Source organism: Pristiophorus japonicus, chromosome 7, assembly GCF_044704955.1.
Source record: "Pristiophorus japonicus isolate sPriJap1 chromosome 7, sPriJap1.hap1, whole genome shotgun sequence".
NCBI classification, from domain to species: domain Eukaryota; kingdom Metazoa; phylum Chordata; class Chondrichthyes; family Pristiophoridae; genus Pristiophorus; species Pristiophorus japonicus.
This window is the reverse complement of record NC_091983.1, coordinates 245,886,433-245,904,204: the sequence shown is the minus strand read 5'-3', so window position 1 is coordinate 245,904,204 and position 17,772 is coordinate 245,886,433. Positions and strand designations below refer to the sequence as shown.

The 17,772-nt window shown below is 44.7% G+C and overlaps 1 protein-coding gene across 2 annotated transcripts in view; it reads left to right on the top strand.

Moving 5' to 3' along the window:
• LOC139267485 (dynein axonemal heavy chain 8-like) overlaps window positions 1-17,772 on the top strand; it is a 2,569,686-nt gene that overhangs the window by 701,744 nt on the left and 1,850,170 nt on the right. For both annotated transcript variants that reach the window (XM_070885867.1, XM_070885866.1), the window contains one exon: window positions 9,213-9,410. In XM_070885867.1, coding sequence (XP_070741968.1) covers window positions 9,213-9,410 — 198 coding nt within the window. The remainder of the gene's footprint in view (window positions 1-9,212; window positions 9,411-17,772) is intronic.

Here is a 17,772-nt window from a genome sequence, read left to right as displayed (position 1 = left end):
AAAAAGCAGGAAACTATAGACCAGTTTGCCTAACATCTGTTGTTGGGAAAATGTTGGAGTCCATTATTAAAGAAGCAGTAGCAGAACATTTGGAGAAGCAGAATTCGGTCAGACAGAGTCAGCATGGATTTATGAAAGGGAAATTATGTTTGACAAATTTGCTGGAATTCTTTGAGGATGTAATGAACAGAGTGGATAAAGGGGAACCAGTGGATGTGGTGTATTTGGACTTCCAGAAGGCATTTGAAAAGGTGCCACATAAAAGGTTATTGCACAAGATAAAAGTTCATGGGGTTGGGGTAATATATTAGCATGGATAGAAGATTGGCTAACTAACAGAAAACAGAGAGTAGGGATAAATTGTTCATTCTCGGGTTGGCAATCAGTAACTAGTGGGGTGCCGCAGGGATCCGTGCTGGGACCCACAATTTACAATCTATATTAACGACTTGAAGGAAGGGACCGACTGGAACATAGCCAAGTTTGCTGATGATACAAAGATGGGAAGAAAAGCAATGTGTGAGGAGGAAACAAAAAATCTGCAAAAGGACATAGACAGCTAAGTGAGTGGGCGAAAATTTGGCAGATGGAGTATAATGTTGGAAAGTGTGAGGCCATGCACTTTGGCAGAAAAAAAATCAAAGAGCTGGTTATTATTTAAATGGAGAAAGATTGCGGGACCTGGGGGTACTTGTGCATGAAACACAAAAGGTTAGTATGCAGGTACAGCAAATGATCAGGAAGGCCAATGGAATCTTGGCCTTTATTGCAAAGGGGATGGAGTATAAAAGCAGGGAAGTCTTGCTACAGTTATACAGGGTATTGGTGAGGCCACACTTGGAACACTGCGTGCCATTTTGGTTTCCATATTTATGAAATGTGTAATGAGAAGAGACTAATTAGCAATCTTGTTGTACGAGGCCCCTTGGGGAAGAATGACCATAATATGGTAGAATTCTTTATTAAGATAGAGTTTGACAGTTAATTTGGAAACTAGGGTCCTGAACTTAAGGAAAGGTAACTTCGACGGTATGAGGCATGAATTGGCTAGAATAGACTGGCAAAGGATACTTAAAGGGTTGACGGTGGATAAGCAATGGCAAACATTTAAAGATCACATGGATGAACTTCAGCAATTGTACATCCCTGTCTGGAGTAAAAATAAAACGGGGAAGGTGGCTCAACCATGGCTAACAAGGGAAATTAAGGATAGTGTTAAAACCAAGGAAAAGGCATATAAATTGGCTAGGAAAAACAACAAACCTGAGGACTGGGAGAAATTTAGATTTCAACAGAGGAGGACTAAGGGTTTAATTAAGAGGGGGAAAATAAAGTATGAGAGGAAGCTTGCAGTGAACATAAAAACTGACTGCAAAATCTTCTATAAATATGTGAAGAGAAAAAGATTAGTGAAGACAAACGTAGGTCCCTTGCAGTTGGATTCAGGTGAATTTATAATGGGGATTAGGAAAAGGGGAGGTGCAAAGAGACCTGGGTGTCATGGTACATCAGTCATTGAAGGTTGGCATGCAGGTGCAGCAGGCGGTTAAGAAAGCAAATGGCATGTTGGCCTTCATAGCAAGGGGATTTGAGTACAGGGGCAGGGAGGTGTTGCTACAGTTGTACAGGGCATTGGTGAGGCCACACCTGGAGTATTGTGTACAGTTTTGGTCTCCTAACCTGAGGAAGGACATTCTTGCTATTGAGGGAGTGCAGCGAAGGTTCACCAGACTGATTCCCGGGATGGCGGGACTGACCTATCAAGAAAGACTGGATCAACTGGGCTTGTATTCACTGGAGTTCAGAAGAATGAGAGGGGACCTCATAGAAACATATAAAATTCTGACGGGGTTAGACAGGTTAGATGCAGGAAGAATGTTCCCAATGTTGGGGAAGTCCAGAACCAGGGGTCACAGTCTAAGGATAAGGGGTAAGCCATTTAGGACCGAGATGCGGAGGAACTTCTTCACCCAGAGAGTGGTGAACCTGTGGAATTCTCTACCACAGAAAGTTGTTGAGGCCAATTCACTAAATATATTCAAAAAGGAGTTAGATGAGGTCCTTACTGCTAGGGGGATCAAGGGGTATGGCGAGAAAGCAGGAATGGGGTACTGAAGTTGAATGTTCAGCCATGAACTCATTGAATGGCGGTGCAGGCTAGAAGGGCCGAATGGCCTACTCCTGCACCTATTTTCTATGTTTCTATGTTTCTATGGAACAAAGAAATGGCAGACCAATTGAACAAATACTTCGGTTCTGTCTTCAAGAAGGAAGGAAGACACTGGAGGGTAGCTGATGTAACACCACTTTTTAAAAAAGGAGGGAGAGAGAAAATATGTAATTATAGACTGGTTAGCCTGACATCAGCAGTGGGGAAAATGTTGGAATCAATCATTAAGGATGAAATAGCAACGCATTTGGAAAACAGTGACAGGATCGGTCCAAGTCAGCATGGATTTATGAAAGGGAAATCATGCTTGACGAATCTTCTGGAATTTTTTGAGGATGTAACGAGCAGAGTGGACAAGGGAGAACCAGTGAATGTGGTTTATTTGGACTTTCAAAAGGCTTTTGACAAGGTCCCGCACAAGAGATTGGTGTGCAAAACCAAAGCACATGGTATTGGGGGTAATGTACTGACGTGGATAGAGAACTGGTTGGCAGATAGGAAGCAGAGAGTCGGGATAAACAGGTCCTTTTCCAGGGCTCAGTATTGGAACTCTAGCTCTTTACAATATACATTTACGATTTAGATGAAGGAATTGAGTGTAATATCTCCAAGTTTGCAAATGACACTAAACTGGGTGGCAGTGTGAGCTGTGAGGAGGATGATAAGAGGCTGCAGTGTGACTTGGACAGGTTAGGTGAGTGGGCAAATGCAAGGTAGATGCAGTTTAATGTGGATAAATGTGAGGTTATCCATTTTGGGGGCAAAAACAGGGAGGCAGAATATTATCTGAATGGCGGCAGATTAGGAAAAGGGGAGGTGCAATGAGACCGAGGTTTCATGGTTCATCAGTCATTGAAAGTTTGCATGCAGGTACAGCTGGCGGTGAAGAAGGCAAATGGCATGTTGGCCTTCATAGCTAGGGGATTTGAGTTTCGGAGCAGGGAGGTCTTACTGCAGTTGTACAGGGCCTTGGTGAGGCCTCACCTGGAATATTGTGTTCAGTTTTGGTCTCCTAACCTGAGGAAGGACGTTCTTGCTATTGAGGGAGTGCAGCGAAGGTTCACCAGACTGATTCCAGGGATGGCTGGACTGACATATGAGGAGAGACTGGATCAACTGGGCCTTTATTCACTGGAGTTTAGAAGGATGAGAGGGGATCTTATAGAAACGTATAAGATTCTGACGGGACTGGGCAGGTTAGATGCGGGAAGAATGTTCCCGATGTTGGGGAAGCCCAGAACCAGGGGACATTGTCTTAGGATAAGGGGTAGGCCATTTAGGACTGAGATGAGGAGAAATTTCTTCACTCAGAGAGTTGTTAACCTGTGGAATTCCCTGTCGCAGAGAGTTGTTGATACACGTTCATTGGATATATTCAAGAGGGAGTTAGATATGGCCCTTATGGCTAAGCGGATCAAGGGGTATGGAGAGAAAGCAGGAAAGGTGTACTGATGGGAATGATCAGCCATGATCTTATTGAATGGCGGTGCAAGCTCAAACAGCCGAATGGCCTACTCCTGCACCTATTTTCTATATTTCTATGTTTATATGTTTCTATGCCTTGGAGGCAGTTCAGAGAAGGTTCACAAGGTTGATTCCGGAGATGAGGGGGTTGACTTATGAGGAAATGTTGAATAGGTTGGGCCTCTATGCATTGGAATTCAGAAGAATGAGAGATGATCTTATCGAAACGTATAAGATTATGAGGGGGGCTTGACAAGGTGGATGCAGAGAGGATGTTTCCACTGATGGTGGAGACTAGAACTAGAGGGCATGATCTTAGAATAAGGGGCCGCCCATTTAAAACTGAGATGAGAAATTTCTTCCCTGAGGGTTGTGGATCTGTGGAATTCACTGCCTCAGAGAGCTATGGAAGCTGGGATATTGAATAAATTTTAGATCGAAATCGACAGTTTCTTAAACGATAAGAGAATAAGGGGTTATGGAGAATGGGCATGGAAGTGGATCTGAGTCCCTGATCGATCAGCCATGAGTGTATTAAATGGCGGAGCAGGCTCGAGGGGCCGTATGGCCTACTCCTGCTCCTATTTCTCATTTCTTATAGGAAGAGAAAGATTGATGAATGAATACTAGCCTGCAAATTGTCTTATCTGCTTGCGAACCATTGCAAACCACTGATTGGCTGTTCACTTTGTCCAGGATTTTGTCCTTTAGGCATAACAATCGCTTCACATTTGAAGGAAGACTTCCAGTTTTCAACCTCTACCTTTATAATAGGCTTCCTTTGCCTGCCACTGTAACAATTTAATGACATGCTGACTGTTTCTTGAGGCTTTCCACAGTGCTATAATTAGCCATTGTGCTTCTGTAAATGTGCTTCAAGAACATGCACCATCCAAGTTGGTACCACATGAATGTGTTATGGTTTCACCCTTCAGCAGTGAGATGTTTACTGGGAAGATAAAAATGATTCATGCCTAAATTGGGTTGTCTTCTGCTAGATGCCTTTTGCGTCCATGGTCTTTAAATTGTTAGACTGCTTGTCCGACATCCAGTACTGCATGAGCAGAAATTTTCTCCAATTAAATATTGGGAAGACCGAAGCCATTGTCTTTGGTCCTCACCACAAGCTGGTTTCCCTAGCCACCAACTCCATTCCTCTCCCTAGCATCTGCCTGAGGCTGAACCAGCCTGTTCGCAACCTAGGTGTCATATTTCTGGTACTGTGTATTGAGACAGGATTAATAAACGATCTCCTAGTAAAGGATCCTCAAGGAATGAGCGACCATAGCTTGGTTGGATTTCAACTTCAGCTGGAGGGTGAAAAAGTTGGATCTCAAACCAGGGTCCTAAGCTTAAACAAAGGAGACTACAAAGGTATAAAGGCAGAGTTGGCTAAAGTGGACTGGGAAAATAGATTAAAGTTTGGGACGGTTGATGAGCAGTGGCAGACATTTAAGGAGATATTTCATAACTCGCAACAAAAATATATTCCAATGAGAAGGAAAGACTGTCGGAGAAGTGTAGTGGAGTATTTAAAATTAACACTCAACACTCGGTCTGGGTTCGAAGATTCAAGTCATCTTTAATTTCTTGCAAGGGAGAGTCAAGTCAACCTGTTGCTGAGCTGTCCTCACTTGCTCTCTCTGAGCAAAGAAAACACAGGTTTTTTTTTACAGATCCTCGGCCTATAATGGCCAGACATTCAATACATGAGACATACATTGATTTGAATGGTCAAAACCCTTGTCATTCAAAGTAAAGGTGCAATCCTGACCACGCCTAGCTCCAGTACTTTTCTCATAAACCTCACTGTGTCCCAAAAGTTCATTAGCACATTGAAATGTTAACTTACCTCTCTTACCTTGACCAGATGGAGTTTTTCCATTGTGTCACTTTTGACCCCTTGCCCTGTTTATCTGCCCCTCTGGGTTTCCTGTGGTTCAATAGTTGGGCCTCCTATAATTGTCCTCAGGTTACACAGCTTGTAACAATTAATCATTCCAATATGTTATTTCCCTTTAAACACCCTTATAAAGTTGACCACTACAAAAGCCTATGTCAGCTCATTTTAATTCCGAGGTCCATTCTTAACCCTTTCATTATAACAGAGCTCGACAGCCCCACTTCAAGAAAGGATAACCATCCATGGCTAACTAAGGAAATAAGAGATGGTATCAAATTAAAAACAAGGGCATACAATGTGGCCAAGACTAGTGGGAGGCCAGAGGATTAGGAAACTTAAAAACCAGCAAAGAACAACTAAAAAAATCCGAGTGGTGAGAAAATTATTGGAAAAATTCCTGAAGGACAGGATAAATCTACATTTGGAAAGGCAACGATTAATCAAGGACAGTCAGCACGGATTTGTTAAGGGAAAATCATGTTTGACTAACCTGATTGAATTTTTCGAGGAGTTAACCAGGTGGGTCGATGAGGGCAGTATGTACGATGTAGTGTATATGGACTTTAGCAAAGCTTTTGATAAGGTCCCACATGACAGACCAGTAATGAAGGTAAAAGCATATGGGATCCCGGGCAAAGTGGCAAGTTGGATTCAAAATTAGCTTAGAGGTAGGAAACAAAGAGTAACGGTTGATGGATGTTTTAGTGACTAGCAGGATGTTTCCAGTGGGGTTCCGCAGGGCTCAGTACTGGGTCCCTTGCTATTTGTGGTATACATCAATGATCTAGATTTGAATATAGTGGGTATGTTTAAAGAAGTTTGCAGATGACACTAAAAGTGGCTGTGTGGTTGATAATGAAGAGGAAAGTCATGGATTGCAGGAGGATATCTATCTCTTGGTCAGGTGGGCAGAACAGTGGCAAATGGAATTTAATTCGGAGAAGTGTGAGTTAATGCACTTGGGGAGAGCGAATGAGGAAAGGGTGTACACATTAACTGGTAGGCCACTTTGAAGCGTAGATGAATAAAGGGACCTTGGCATGCTTGTCCACAGATCCCTGAAAATAGCAGGCCAGGTGGACAAGCTGGTTAAGAAGGCATACAGAATGCTTGCCTTTATTGGCCGAAGCATAGAATACAAGAGCAGGGAGGTTATGCTTAAATTCACTGGTTAGGCCACAGCTGGAATACTGCTTGCAGTTCTGATCGCCATATTATAAGAAGGACGTGATTGCACTGGAGAGGGTGCAGAGGAGATTTACAAGTATGCTGCCTGGGATGGAGAAACTTAGCTATGAGGATAGACTGGATGGGCTGGGTTTGCTCTCCTTGGAACAGAGGAGGCTGAGGGGAGACCTCATTGTGGTATATAAAATTTTGAGGGGTCTGGACATAGTCGATGGCAAGGGCCTATTTCCCTTGGTGGTGGGGTCAATTACGAGGGGGAATACATTTAAGGTAGTTGGTGGAAGGTTTAGAGGGGACTTGAGAGGAAGCCTCTTCACGCAGAGGGTTTTGGGGGTCTGGAACTCACTGCCTGGAAAAGTGGTAGAGGCAGGAACCCTCACCACATTTAAAAGGTGCTTGGATGGTTACGGACCGAGAGGTGGTAATTGGGATTAGACTGGATAACGTCTTGTTGGCCGGTGCAGATATAGTGGTAAGTACTGCACGGAATCAAATATGGCGAGGGTGATTTCCTGGATTAGTTTTGATCGCCTGGATAGGTTGGAGAGGAATTTTTCCAAATTTTTTTCCCTAAATTGGCCTGGGTTTTTATCTGGTTTTTGCTTCTCCCAGGAGATCACATGGCTCCGGTTGGGATGGAGTGTGGAATATTTCAGTGTAAGGGGTGTCGCAGTTGTGTGGGGCGGACTGGTTCGGCTGCGTGCTCTTTGCCTTTCCTCCATTGTTCATTGTTCATAGGTTTATATGTAACCTTCAGGGCTGCTGACTGCGCGCTGCGCGGCTCTTTGTCAGCCGAAGTGGACACGATGGGCCGAAATAGCCTCCTTCTGCGCTGTAAATTTCTATGTTTCTATGTTGAATTTTCTCATCATCAGGTAGGATGGTCTTCAGACAAAATAAATTATATTCACCTGCTCAGCATTCTCTTCCCAGGCAGCCCTGACTACAGCTTGCTAAGGAGAGTATCGCTCATATCCAAAAATGGCAACCGCCCCTTACCATCAGCAACCTCAGCATAATCTCCTGAACTTTCTCACAAAATAATTATTCTCCCTCCCGCTGAACATTGGCAGACTTCCAGCTCATTTCAGGATAATACTCAACAGAAGAAGCATAATTTCACAACTTGTAGTCAACAGAATGAGGGGGCGAAATTGCCCCGCGCCCCATTTGGAGGTGGTAATCTTCTGGGGCCGGGACATTTATTGCCCGGCCCGGAAGTTCCGCCCTCGGCGCAGACTTTGGATGTTCCACCCCTCAATGGAGGTGGAGCACTATCGGAGGCGCTCCGCGTCCGTGGAAGGGTGCTACAGGGTGATAGCACGCGCCGAGTCCAGCGCCGCGTTCCGGAGCCCAGTGCCCTGCTGGCAACGCCAGCGCTACGCGGATGATCCATGTAGCGCTGACACGGCAGAACGCCCCTCCCCTTCAATTAAATGGGAGTGCCACTGCACGCTCTCCAATCACTTTGGCGGCTGTCACTGGGCCACCAGGGATACCCTCGTTGGGCCAACAGCCTGGCAACCAAAACGGAGCGCTAACAATACAACGCCCCCCAAACCTTCGGGGCAATTTCCGCGGAGTGGCTATCGACCCCTTCCCCTGGGCGATAACCTCATTGCGTCCCCCGGAGACGCTAATGGTGCTATAAAAAAGGCCAATTTCGCCCCTGAATCTTTCAGGAATTGTAGCACATTTAGGCTTCTGCCCAGAAAATCCTATCTACCCACAGCCTCCCCTCTTCCATTATGATTTACATCACTATAATTAAATGATTGAAACCTGGAGTTGTTACCTCTCTGCAGGGAATGTACCTGTTCTAAAGTGCTTGCTCTGCCACCGTTCCTAGTAGAATTTCAGCCCCTGTGTAGAAACATGAAAGCAATAAAAAAAAGGCAGGAAAAAAGATTAAGAAAAAGCGTCAAAATAGGCTGTAAATCTTATAATGGAGCATCTTAAATGCATTGTGTTAAACAACACCTCTAAGCAGGTCTGTACATCCGAGTAAATGTTTGAATACTATACTATACTGGCATCAATGCCAGAAAATCATGTGCATCTAAATATCATCCAATAAATAAGGGCTAATTTCAATATAATGAATCATAAACTGGTGGGTGCTTCTGGTGATTTTACAAAAATCAACAAGAATATTGAATGCACCAATGGATGAAAATCTGATTGGCCTTACACTTTTTTCTGATCGTTTACTTCTACTTTACTCCTCCCATCCCCTTGTCACATGAAAAGTCAACAAGAGATGGGTAAGAAAACATTCTAGAGATTTCTGAGTAGGAAGCAAATCCTACAAGGTCCAGGATGGAGTGGCAAATACAATTAAATGCGTACAATTTTTTAGGCTTATTACCAAAAGAGCTTCAATACATGCATGTAATTAATGAAATTATTTTAACAAAATAAATGAGCATTTTAATAAAATTGTTCAAATGTATGTATAGAGTAATCAATATTTAATTGAATTTGCAGATCACCGAAATGGTTGAATCAGTGAAGACCTTTTCTGCATTGCAGAATTCTACAATTGAAGGAATAGAGATGCTGGCAATCAAATTCCAGAATATCTATCTGAATCTGAAGAAAAGTCATTATGATATTCTGGACCCTCGGAAGAAAGAGTTCAATGCAGACTATGCTGTATTCATGAAACAAATCTTCGATTTAGAGGTAACAGCAGAGTCAATGAGAATATATTCCATAGGAAAGGGATAGCTAATTTTGCCTGATTCACCCTCCCCTCTTTATTTATATTTTCCTACCATTTTTTTCCTTAAGGAGGTTCGTACCTCTAGGTACTGTCATTTAGTTATGAGTGCAAGGTTACAACCTTTGGGGATTCACAGATCAAAAATTGGAATGATTTTCTAGCAAGAATTTTCCCTGGCTGAAGTGTGCAGAACCAGGAGTCATAGTCTCAGGATAAGAGGTCGGCCATTTAGTTCTGAGATGAGGAGAAATCTCTTCACTCAGAGGTTTGTGAATTTTTGGAATTCTCTACCCCAGAGGGCTGTGAATGCTCGGTTGTTGAGTATATTCAAGACTGAGATCAATAGATTTTTGGACACGAAGGGAATCAAAGGATATGGGGATAAGACAGGAATGTGGAATTTGGGTCGATCAGCTATTATCTTATTGAATAGTGAAGCAGGCTTGAGGGGCCGTATGGCGTACTCATGCTCCTATTTCTTATGTTCTTATGTTAAAGGTGGTTGAGATGAGGATATTAGCAGATTTCCTCACCAATGAGGGAGCAGTACTGAGAACATTTTAACCCAGCAGCATTACCAGAGTAACAAATACCACAGCAAATACAAACAGAGTAATGCCTGAAGGAGGATGAGTCCATGGGCATTTAGTAAGGTTTTTGATCATCATCATAGGCAGTCCCTCGAAATTGAGGAAGACTTGCTTCCACTCTAATAGTGAGTTCTCAGGTGATTGTACAGTCCAATACGGGAATTACAGTCTCTGTCACAGGTGGGACAGACAATCATTGAATGAAAGGGTGGGTGGGGAGTCTGATTTACCGCACGCTCCTTCCGCTGCCTGCACTTGTTTTTTGCATGCTCTCGACGCCCTCCCGGATGCTCTTCCTCCACTTAGGGCGGTCTTTGGCCAGGGACTCCCAGGTGTCAGTGAGGATGCCGCACTCTATTAAGGAGGCCCTGAGGGCGTCCTCGAAACTCCCTCCCACTGCCCACCCAGGGATCGCCTGCCATGTAGGAGTTCTGAGTAGAGCGCTTGATTTGGGAGTCTTGTGTCGGGCATGCGAACAATGTAGCCCGCCCAACGGAGCTGGTCGAGTGAGGATATTGACCTGATCGAGAGCACTGACGTTAGTGCGTATAGGTCAGCAGTCATTGCAGTGAGGTCTTATTGTCTTAAGTTTTAGTTTTTTCTTCAAGACAGTCGCAAAGACTCTGAGAATCTTGTAGTAGAATACTAGGTATTATTTAATAATGTGTAAAAAGATTCTCAGATTTTGAAGCAGCAAATCCTAATCTATCAAAACATCTGAACTTGTTTCAATGCACCAATGGTGCATTCCAACATGATACAAAGAGCGCGGATCAGCCGGAGCAGCGAGACATCAAGCACCGCGAGAGCAGGAGAGTCGGCAAGCCTACTGTTATGTATGTAATAACTCGATAGACTGAATACTGTAAACTAACACAGGTACAAACCTGCCTCTGCTTTATTAGGGCCCAAAGTGATTACATTACATGATGGCTTGCCTTTTATACCTGGGCCGCACATACGTGCGTACAGTCCAATGGCTTCCGACAGTGGCGCCACCTGGTGGCTACTAACACCAAGCATACAAAAATGACAATATCCCCCTTTAAGATATTAGTAACAGTCTTTTTACAAATTGAGACGCTCTAGGGCTTTACGCTCCCGAGTTGATTGTCTCAGTTCAATTCCAGCCTTGGGCAAGCATTCTGAGTCTGTTATGAATGGGGGCTGCGTAGCCGAACTGATGGGAGTGGCAATGACCATGCCAGGGATTGAAAGTCCAGATTCATTGATGACAGCGGAGTCCTCTGATGACTGAGGGTAGGTTGGTTGGTCATTGATTGTGTCTTCCTCAGACTGTTCTGGTTCATCCGTGTGCCGCAGCTTTATATGATCAACATGTTTCCTGCATGTTTGCCCATTCTTGAGCTTGACGATAAACACTCTGTTACCCTCCTTGCCGTAACAGTACCAGCGATCCACTTGGGACCTTGACCATAATTTAGTACATACACAGGATCGTTAACAGAAATGTCGCATGACACAGCAGCGCGATCATGATACCACTACTGACTTTGACATCTGTTTCAACATGATCATTCAAGTCAGAGTGGACAAGAGAGAGCTTGGTTTTGAGACCTCTCTTCATCAATAGTTCAGCAGGAGGAACCCCCGTAAGCATGTGGGGTTTTGTCCTGCAATGAAGCAATATGCACGACGAGCGAGTCTGCAGTGAACCTTGAGTTACACGTTTCATATTCTGCTTGATGGTTTGGACAGCACACTCTGCTTGACCAATAGATACGGGTTTGAATGGTGCTGACCTCACATGTTTGATACCATTGAGTTTCATGAACTCTTGAAACTCCAGACTAGTGAAGCAAGGTCCGTTGTCGCTTACAATGATGTCGGGCAGACCATGAGTGGCAAACATGACACGAAGGCTCTCAATGGTAGCTGTGGATGTACTGGATGACATGATTTTACACTCTATCCACTTGAAATATGCATCCACCACAACTAAAAACATCTTTCCCAGGAAGGGACCTACAAAGTTGATGTGGATCCTGGATCATGGTTTAGATGGCCACGACCACAGACTCAGCGGCGATTCCGCTGGTGCTTTACTTAGCTGCATGCAAGTGTTGCACTGATGCACACATGATTAGATTGGAGTCAACTGCAGACCACCATACATGAGACCTGGCAATAGCTTTCATCATGACAATACCGATTTGAGTGCTATGTAGATCATGTACAAATTTCTCTCTGCCTTTCTTAGACATAACATCACGATTACCCCACAGTAACCAATCTGACTGAATGGATAGTTTGTCTTTGCGATGGTTGGAAGGATTGGTCTCATCACCCATTTGCTTGGGTATGGCAGACCAATCACCACTAAGGACACAACGTTTCACAACTGATAATATCCGGTCCTGGCTGGTCCAGGTCTTAACTTGTTGAGCCGTGACAGGGGTTCCTTCACTTTCAAAAGCATCCATAACTAACAGTCGGTCTGCAGGTTGTGGCGTCTCCACCTCTGGTGTGGGCAACAGCAGACGGTTCAGTGCATCGGCACAATTCTCGGTGCTAGGTTGATGGCGAATGACATAATCATAGGCAGATAATGTCAGCACCCACCTCTGGATGTGGGGCGATGCATTGGTATTTATACCTTTTGTTTTCCGAAAACAATGAAATGAGTGGCTTGTGATCTGTTTCCAGTTCAAACCGAAGACCAAACAGGTACTGATGCATCTTTTTAACCCCATACACACAGGCTAATGCTTCTTTTTCTACTATGCTGTAGGCTCTTTCCGCCTTTGACAAATTTTTAGAAGCATAAGTAGCAGGTTGTAGTTTACCCGACTCATTAGCTTGTTGGAGCACGGCAGCAACTCCATATGATGAAGCATCACAGGCCAGTACTAGATGCTTACACGGATCATAATGTACCAGCAGCTTGTTAGAGCAAAGCAGATTAGTAGCTTTCTCAAAAGCTCTGTCTTGAGACGCACCCCAAACCCAGTTGTCGCCTTTACTTAGCAGCATGTGCAGTGGCTCTAATGAAGTACTCAATCTAGGTAGGAAATTACAGAAGTAGTTGAGTAGACCAAGGAATGAACGCAACTCCGTCACATTATGAGGCTTGGGTGCTAATTAGTCCCTTCTCATTACACATTTCGTAAATATGGAAACCAAAACTGCATGCAGTATTCCAAGTGTGGCCTCACCAATATCCTGTATAACTGTAGCAAGGCTTCCCTGCTTTTATACTCCATCCCCTTTGCAATAAAGGTCAAGAAACCATTGGCCTTCCTGATCACTTGCTGTACCTGTATACTATACTTTTGTGTTTCATGCACAAGTATCCCCAGGTCCCTCTGTATTGCGGCACTTTGCAATCTTTCTCCATTTAAATAATAACTTGCACTTTGATTTTTTTCTGCCAAAGTGCATGACCTCACACTTTCCAACATTATGCTCCATCTGCCAAATTTTTGCCCACTCACTTAGCCTGTCTATGTCTTTTTGCAGATTTTTTTGTGTCCTCCTCACACATTGCTTTTCCGCCCATCTTTGTATCGTCAGCAAACTTGGCTATGTTACACTCAGTCCCTTCTTCCAAGTCATTAATATAGATTGTAAATTGTTGGGGTCCCAGCACTGATCCCTGCAGCACTCCACTAGTTACTGGTTACCAACCAGAGAATGAACCATTTATCCCGACTCTCTGTTCTCTGTTAGTTAACCAATCCTCTACCCATGCTAATATATTACCCCCAGCCCCGTGAACTTTTATCTTGTGCAGTAACCTTTTTATGTGGCACCTTGTCAAATGCCTTCTGGAAGTCCAAATACACCAATTCTAGCCAATTCCTGCCAAACAGCATTAGACCATTGCCTGGAACAATCCATAACAGTAAATCATGAACCACACCATCATACGACACCTTGACTACTGCACTGCTAATCACCGTTATGAGTTCTTTAGTGTACGTACGCAACTTGGCATTGACTGGACTCAGCTTAGGCCTCAAAGTCTTAGTATCCCACAGCTTGTCGAATGTCCTCTGGCTCATTATTGATTAACTCGCATCCGTGCCCAATTCCATCAGTACCGGCACACTGTTAAGTTTCACATTAATCATTATCAGTTGGCTCTTTGTTGGGAATGAATACAATCCATACACTTCCTCCTCTGGTATCTCAGATTGCATATACTGATCCGCGCTATGCTGGTCATCATCCTCCTCATGGTGTGTCACAGCACGCTTGCTCAGTTGCGGACACATGTGCTCAAGATGCCCCTGTCTCGAACAGCCTTTACAAATGTACTGTTTAAACCGACACTGTTGAGGCCGATGATTGCCCCCACAATGCCGCAGGTTTCGCATACGCAGTCGAGTAGGCCCTGCCATATGCAGCTCTGCTAAATGACGATACAATCTTGTTTACAGTACTTGCCGAGTTCCGATTTTTTGATGATATCTGCTTTAAGTTTTTGTCCGTTGTCATGCATGCCTGGGCAATCATGGTGGCCTTGCTCAAATCCAGCGTCTCCGCTGCCAGTAGCATACGCAGGATCCCTCGTGGCTGATGCCGATTACAAAGAAGTCCCGCGGCATATCTCCCAACGGGTTTCCGAACTATATGGTCCAGCTAGACGTCTTAGGTCGGCAACGAATTCCAACACATCCTGGCCCTCAGAACAAACGTGCTTGTAGAATCAATATCGTGAGATGATGATGCTTTCTTCTCATTTGATATGGTCACATACCAGAGCACACAATTGCTCATAGTCCTTGTCCATTGGACTTGCAGGCAAGAGAAGATTCTATATGAGTCCATAGATTTTCGGACCGCAAACCGCGAAGAAGACCGCCCTGCGCCCAACAGCATCAGTGGGTTCCTCCATTTTGTTGGCCATGAAGTACTGGTCCAGGCGAGCTACAAAATCTGCCCAGTCCTCTCCCTCCACGAATCTCAATTGTGCTCATTTTTGCATTTGAAGGTTCTAAAGTTACCTCGTCGCCAAATGTCATGTATGTAATAACTCGATAGACTGAATACTGTAAACCAGCACAGGTACAAGCCGGGCTCTGCTTTATTAGGGCCCAAAGTGATTACATTACAAGATGGTTTGTCTTTTATACCTGGGCTGCACACACGTGCGTACAGCCCAATGACCTCTGACAGTGGCGCCACCTGGTGACTAGTAACCCCAAGCATACATACATGACACCTGCAAAGAGCGTGAGTCAGCGTGAGTGGCCCAACCAGCATCAACTGACTTGGGAGTATAAGAAGTAAAAATATTCAAAGTGTGATGTCACAGGAAAGCAAGTGAGTGATTGGTTGGCCTGTATTTCTCTATTTTTCTTGGGCATTGGCTTAAATTAAGACTCTAATTGGTTAAAACTTTAAACATTCAAAATGTGAAAACTTAATTAATTAAATACATTAGATATGACAGGGCAGGCATTGTGTTACTGCTGTTGCATGTGGGAGCTGGTTGACCCCATTGAGGTCCACGGTGACCACATCTGCAACAAGCGTCTGCAGCTCAAGCAACTTCGGCTCCGTGTTGATGAGCTGGAGTCCGAACTTCAGACACTGCGACATATCAGGGACGGGGAGAGTGATCTGGATGCTGTGTTCCAAGGGGCAGTCACACCCTTGAGATTAATTAATTCAAATTTGGTCCATGATCAGGGACAGGAGCATGTGACTGAGCGAGGCAGGTATGGGGAACCAGGAGGTAATGATGGAGGAGCCTCAGCCCTTGCTTTTGTCCAACAGATACGAGATTCTTGCTCCCTGTATGGACGAGAGCAAGGACTGCAGGAAGGATGAGCAAACAGACCACAGCACTGTGTTACAGGGGACCATTCAAGTTGAGGGAATAAAAAGAAATGTGGTAGTGGTAGGGAACTGTCATGTATCTTACATTATTATATATAACTGTATCCTAACATGCTATACATGACTGTAATAAGATATGACCTGTAACCACCAGCATACCTTACCACCAGGGGTGCACTTGCAAAAGACAGGTATTTCAGGACAGGTCTCAGGCAAGTGCAGCATTCCAGAGCTGTGAAATAAAGGTGCAGGTCCAGAGTGACCTTGACTTCACTACATGCCTCGTGTGAATCTGTACTGAGGGGACAGGACTTTACAGTGGCGACGAGTTACGGGATTACAGAATCCACAGAATGGCAAACAACGGATCAGATGAAAAGTACAATGCTGGAGACAATTGGGAGGACTTTATAGAAAGGCTCCAACAAAGCTTTGTAACCAAAGACTGGTTAGGAGATGACAAAGTAGGCAAGAGAAGAGCCCATCTCTTGACCAGTTGTGGCTCGAAAACATACGCTTTAATGAAGGATCCGCTGGCAGCCAGGAAACCAGCAAGCAAGTCGTTTGAAGAATCTAGCACACTGGTAAGAGACCACCTGAAGCCAGCGAGCAGCCTACACATGGCCAGACACAGGTTCTACAACTACAGACGCTGTGTGGGCCAGAGCATACCCGACTTCGTGGCGGAACTTCGGAGGTTGGCTAGTTTGTGTGAGTTCTCCGATGAACTGAGGAGAGAAATGCTGAGAGACTTTTTCATTGAAGGAATAGGGCATGCAGGCATATTCCGAAAGTTCATCGAGACCAAGAACCTGACCTTAGAGGCAGCAGCACTGGTTGCACAGGCATTCTTGGCAGGGGAAGAAGAAACGATTTACAATGCAGGTACGACAACTAACGAAATATCGGAACAAGAAGTTCACAGCGTGAAACAAGCTGCTACCCCCACACACAGACAAAAGCAGGAGAGTAGCCCCTTGACAGCAGGCAGTGGCGCCAGAAGCCATCAAGGGCCACAGGAACGGCCGTTCACACCTCATCAATCCACAATGTGAGCAATCAACTCCAAACTGAGAGAAGCTCAAGAGAGATCAGCCAGTCGCAGCTCATTCTTTGGAAACAATGGAAGGCGTCTGTGCTGGAGGCGTGGGGGTGGGCACTTGTCGATTTCAGCAGGCTGTTTGCAGGAACTGTGAATATACAGGGCATCTGGCCCGCATGTGCAAAAAAATGGCAACTCGGCTGGCATACGAATCGGATGGGTCGGAATACGGAACAGAAGATGGTGGGGACAGTACCCAGGACATGATCAATGGCCGCTGCTCCTACAACAAGACACCTCCTATAATAATGAGGGTCCGACTCAACGGGATACCTGTCAACATGGAGCTGGATATGGGAGCAAGTCAATCTCACATAGGCGCTCAACAATTTGAACAACTGTGGCCGAATAAAAGAGACAGACCAAAACTCACAAGGGTCAACACCAAACTAAGGACCTATAACCAAAGAAATGGTACCAGTCCTTGGCAGCGCCATGCTCTCCGTCACACACACAGTGAACCGACTTCCCCTGTGGATTGTCCTCGGAGATTTTTTAGCACTGCTGGGGAGAAGCTGGCTGGCAAAACTAAATTGGAAATGGGATGATGTTCATGCCATGTCATCAGAGGAATGGACCTCCTGCTCAACAGTTATAATCTACCAAAATTCTCTGGAATCTGGGGAGGTACCAGCGGATTGGAAAGCAGCTAATGTAACGCCTCTGCTTAAAAAAGAGGGCAGACAAAAGGCAGGTAACTATAGGCCGGTTAGTTTAACATCTTTAGTGGGGAAAATGCTTGAAGCTATCATTAAGTAAGAAATAGCGGGACATCTAGATAGGAATAGTGCAATCAAGCAGACGCAGCATGGATTCATGAAG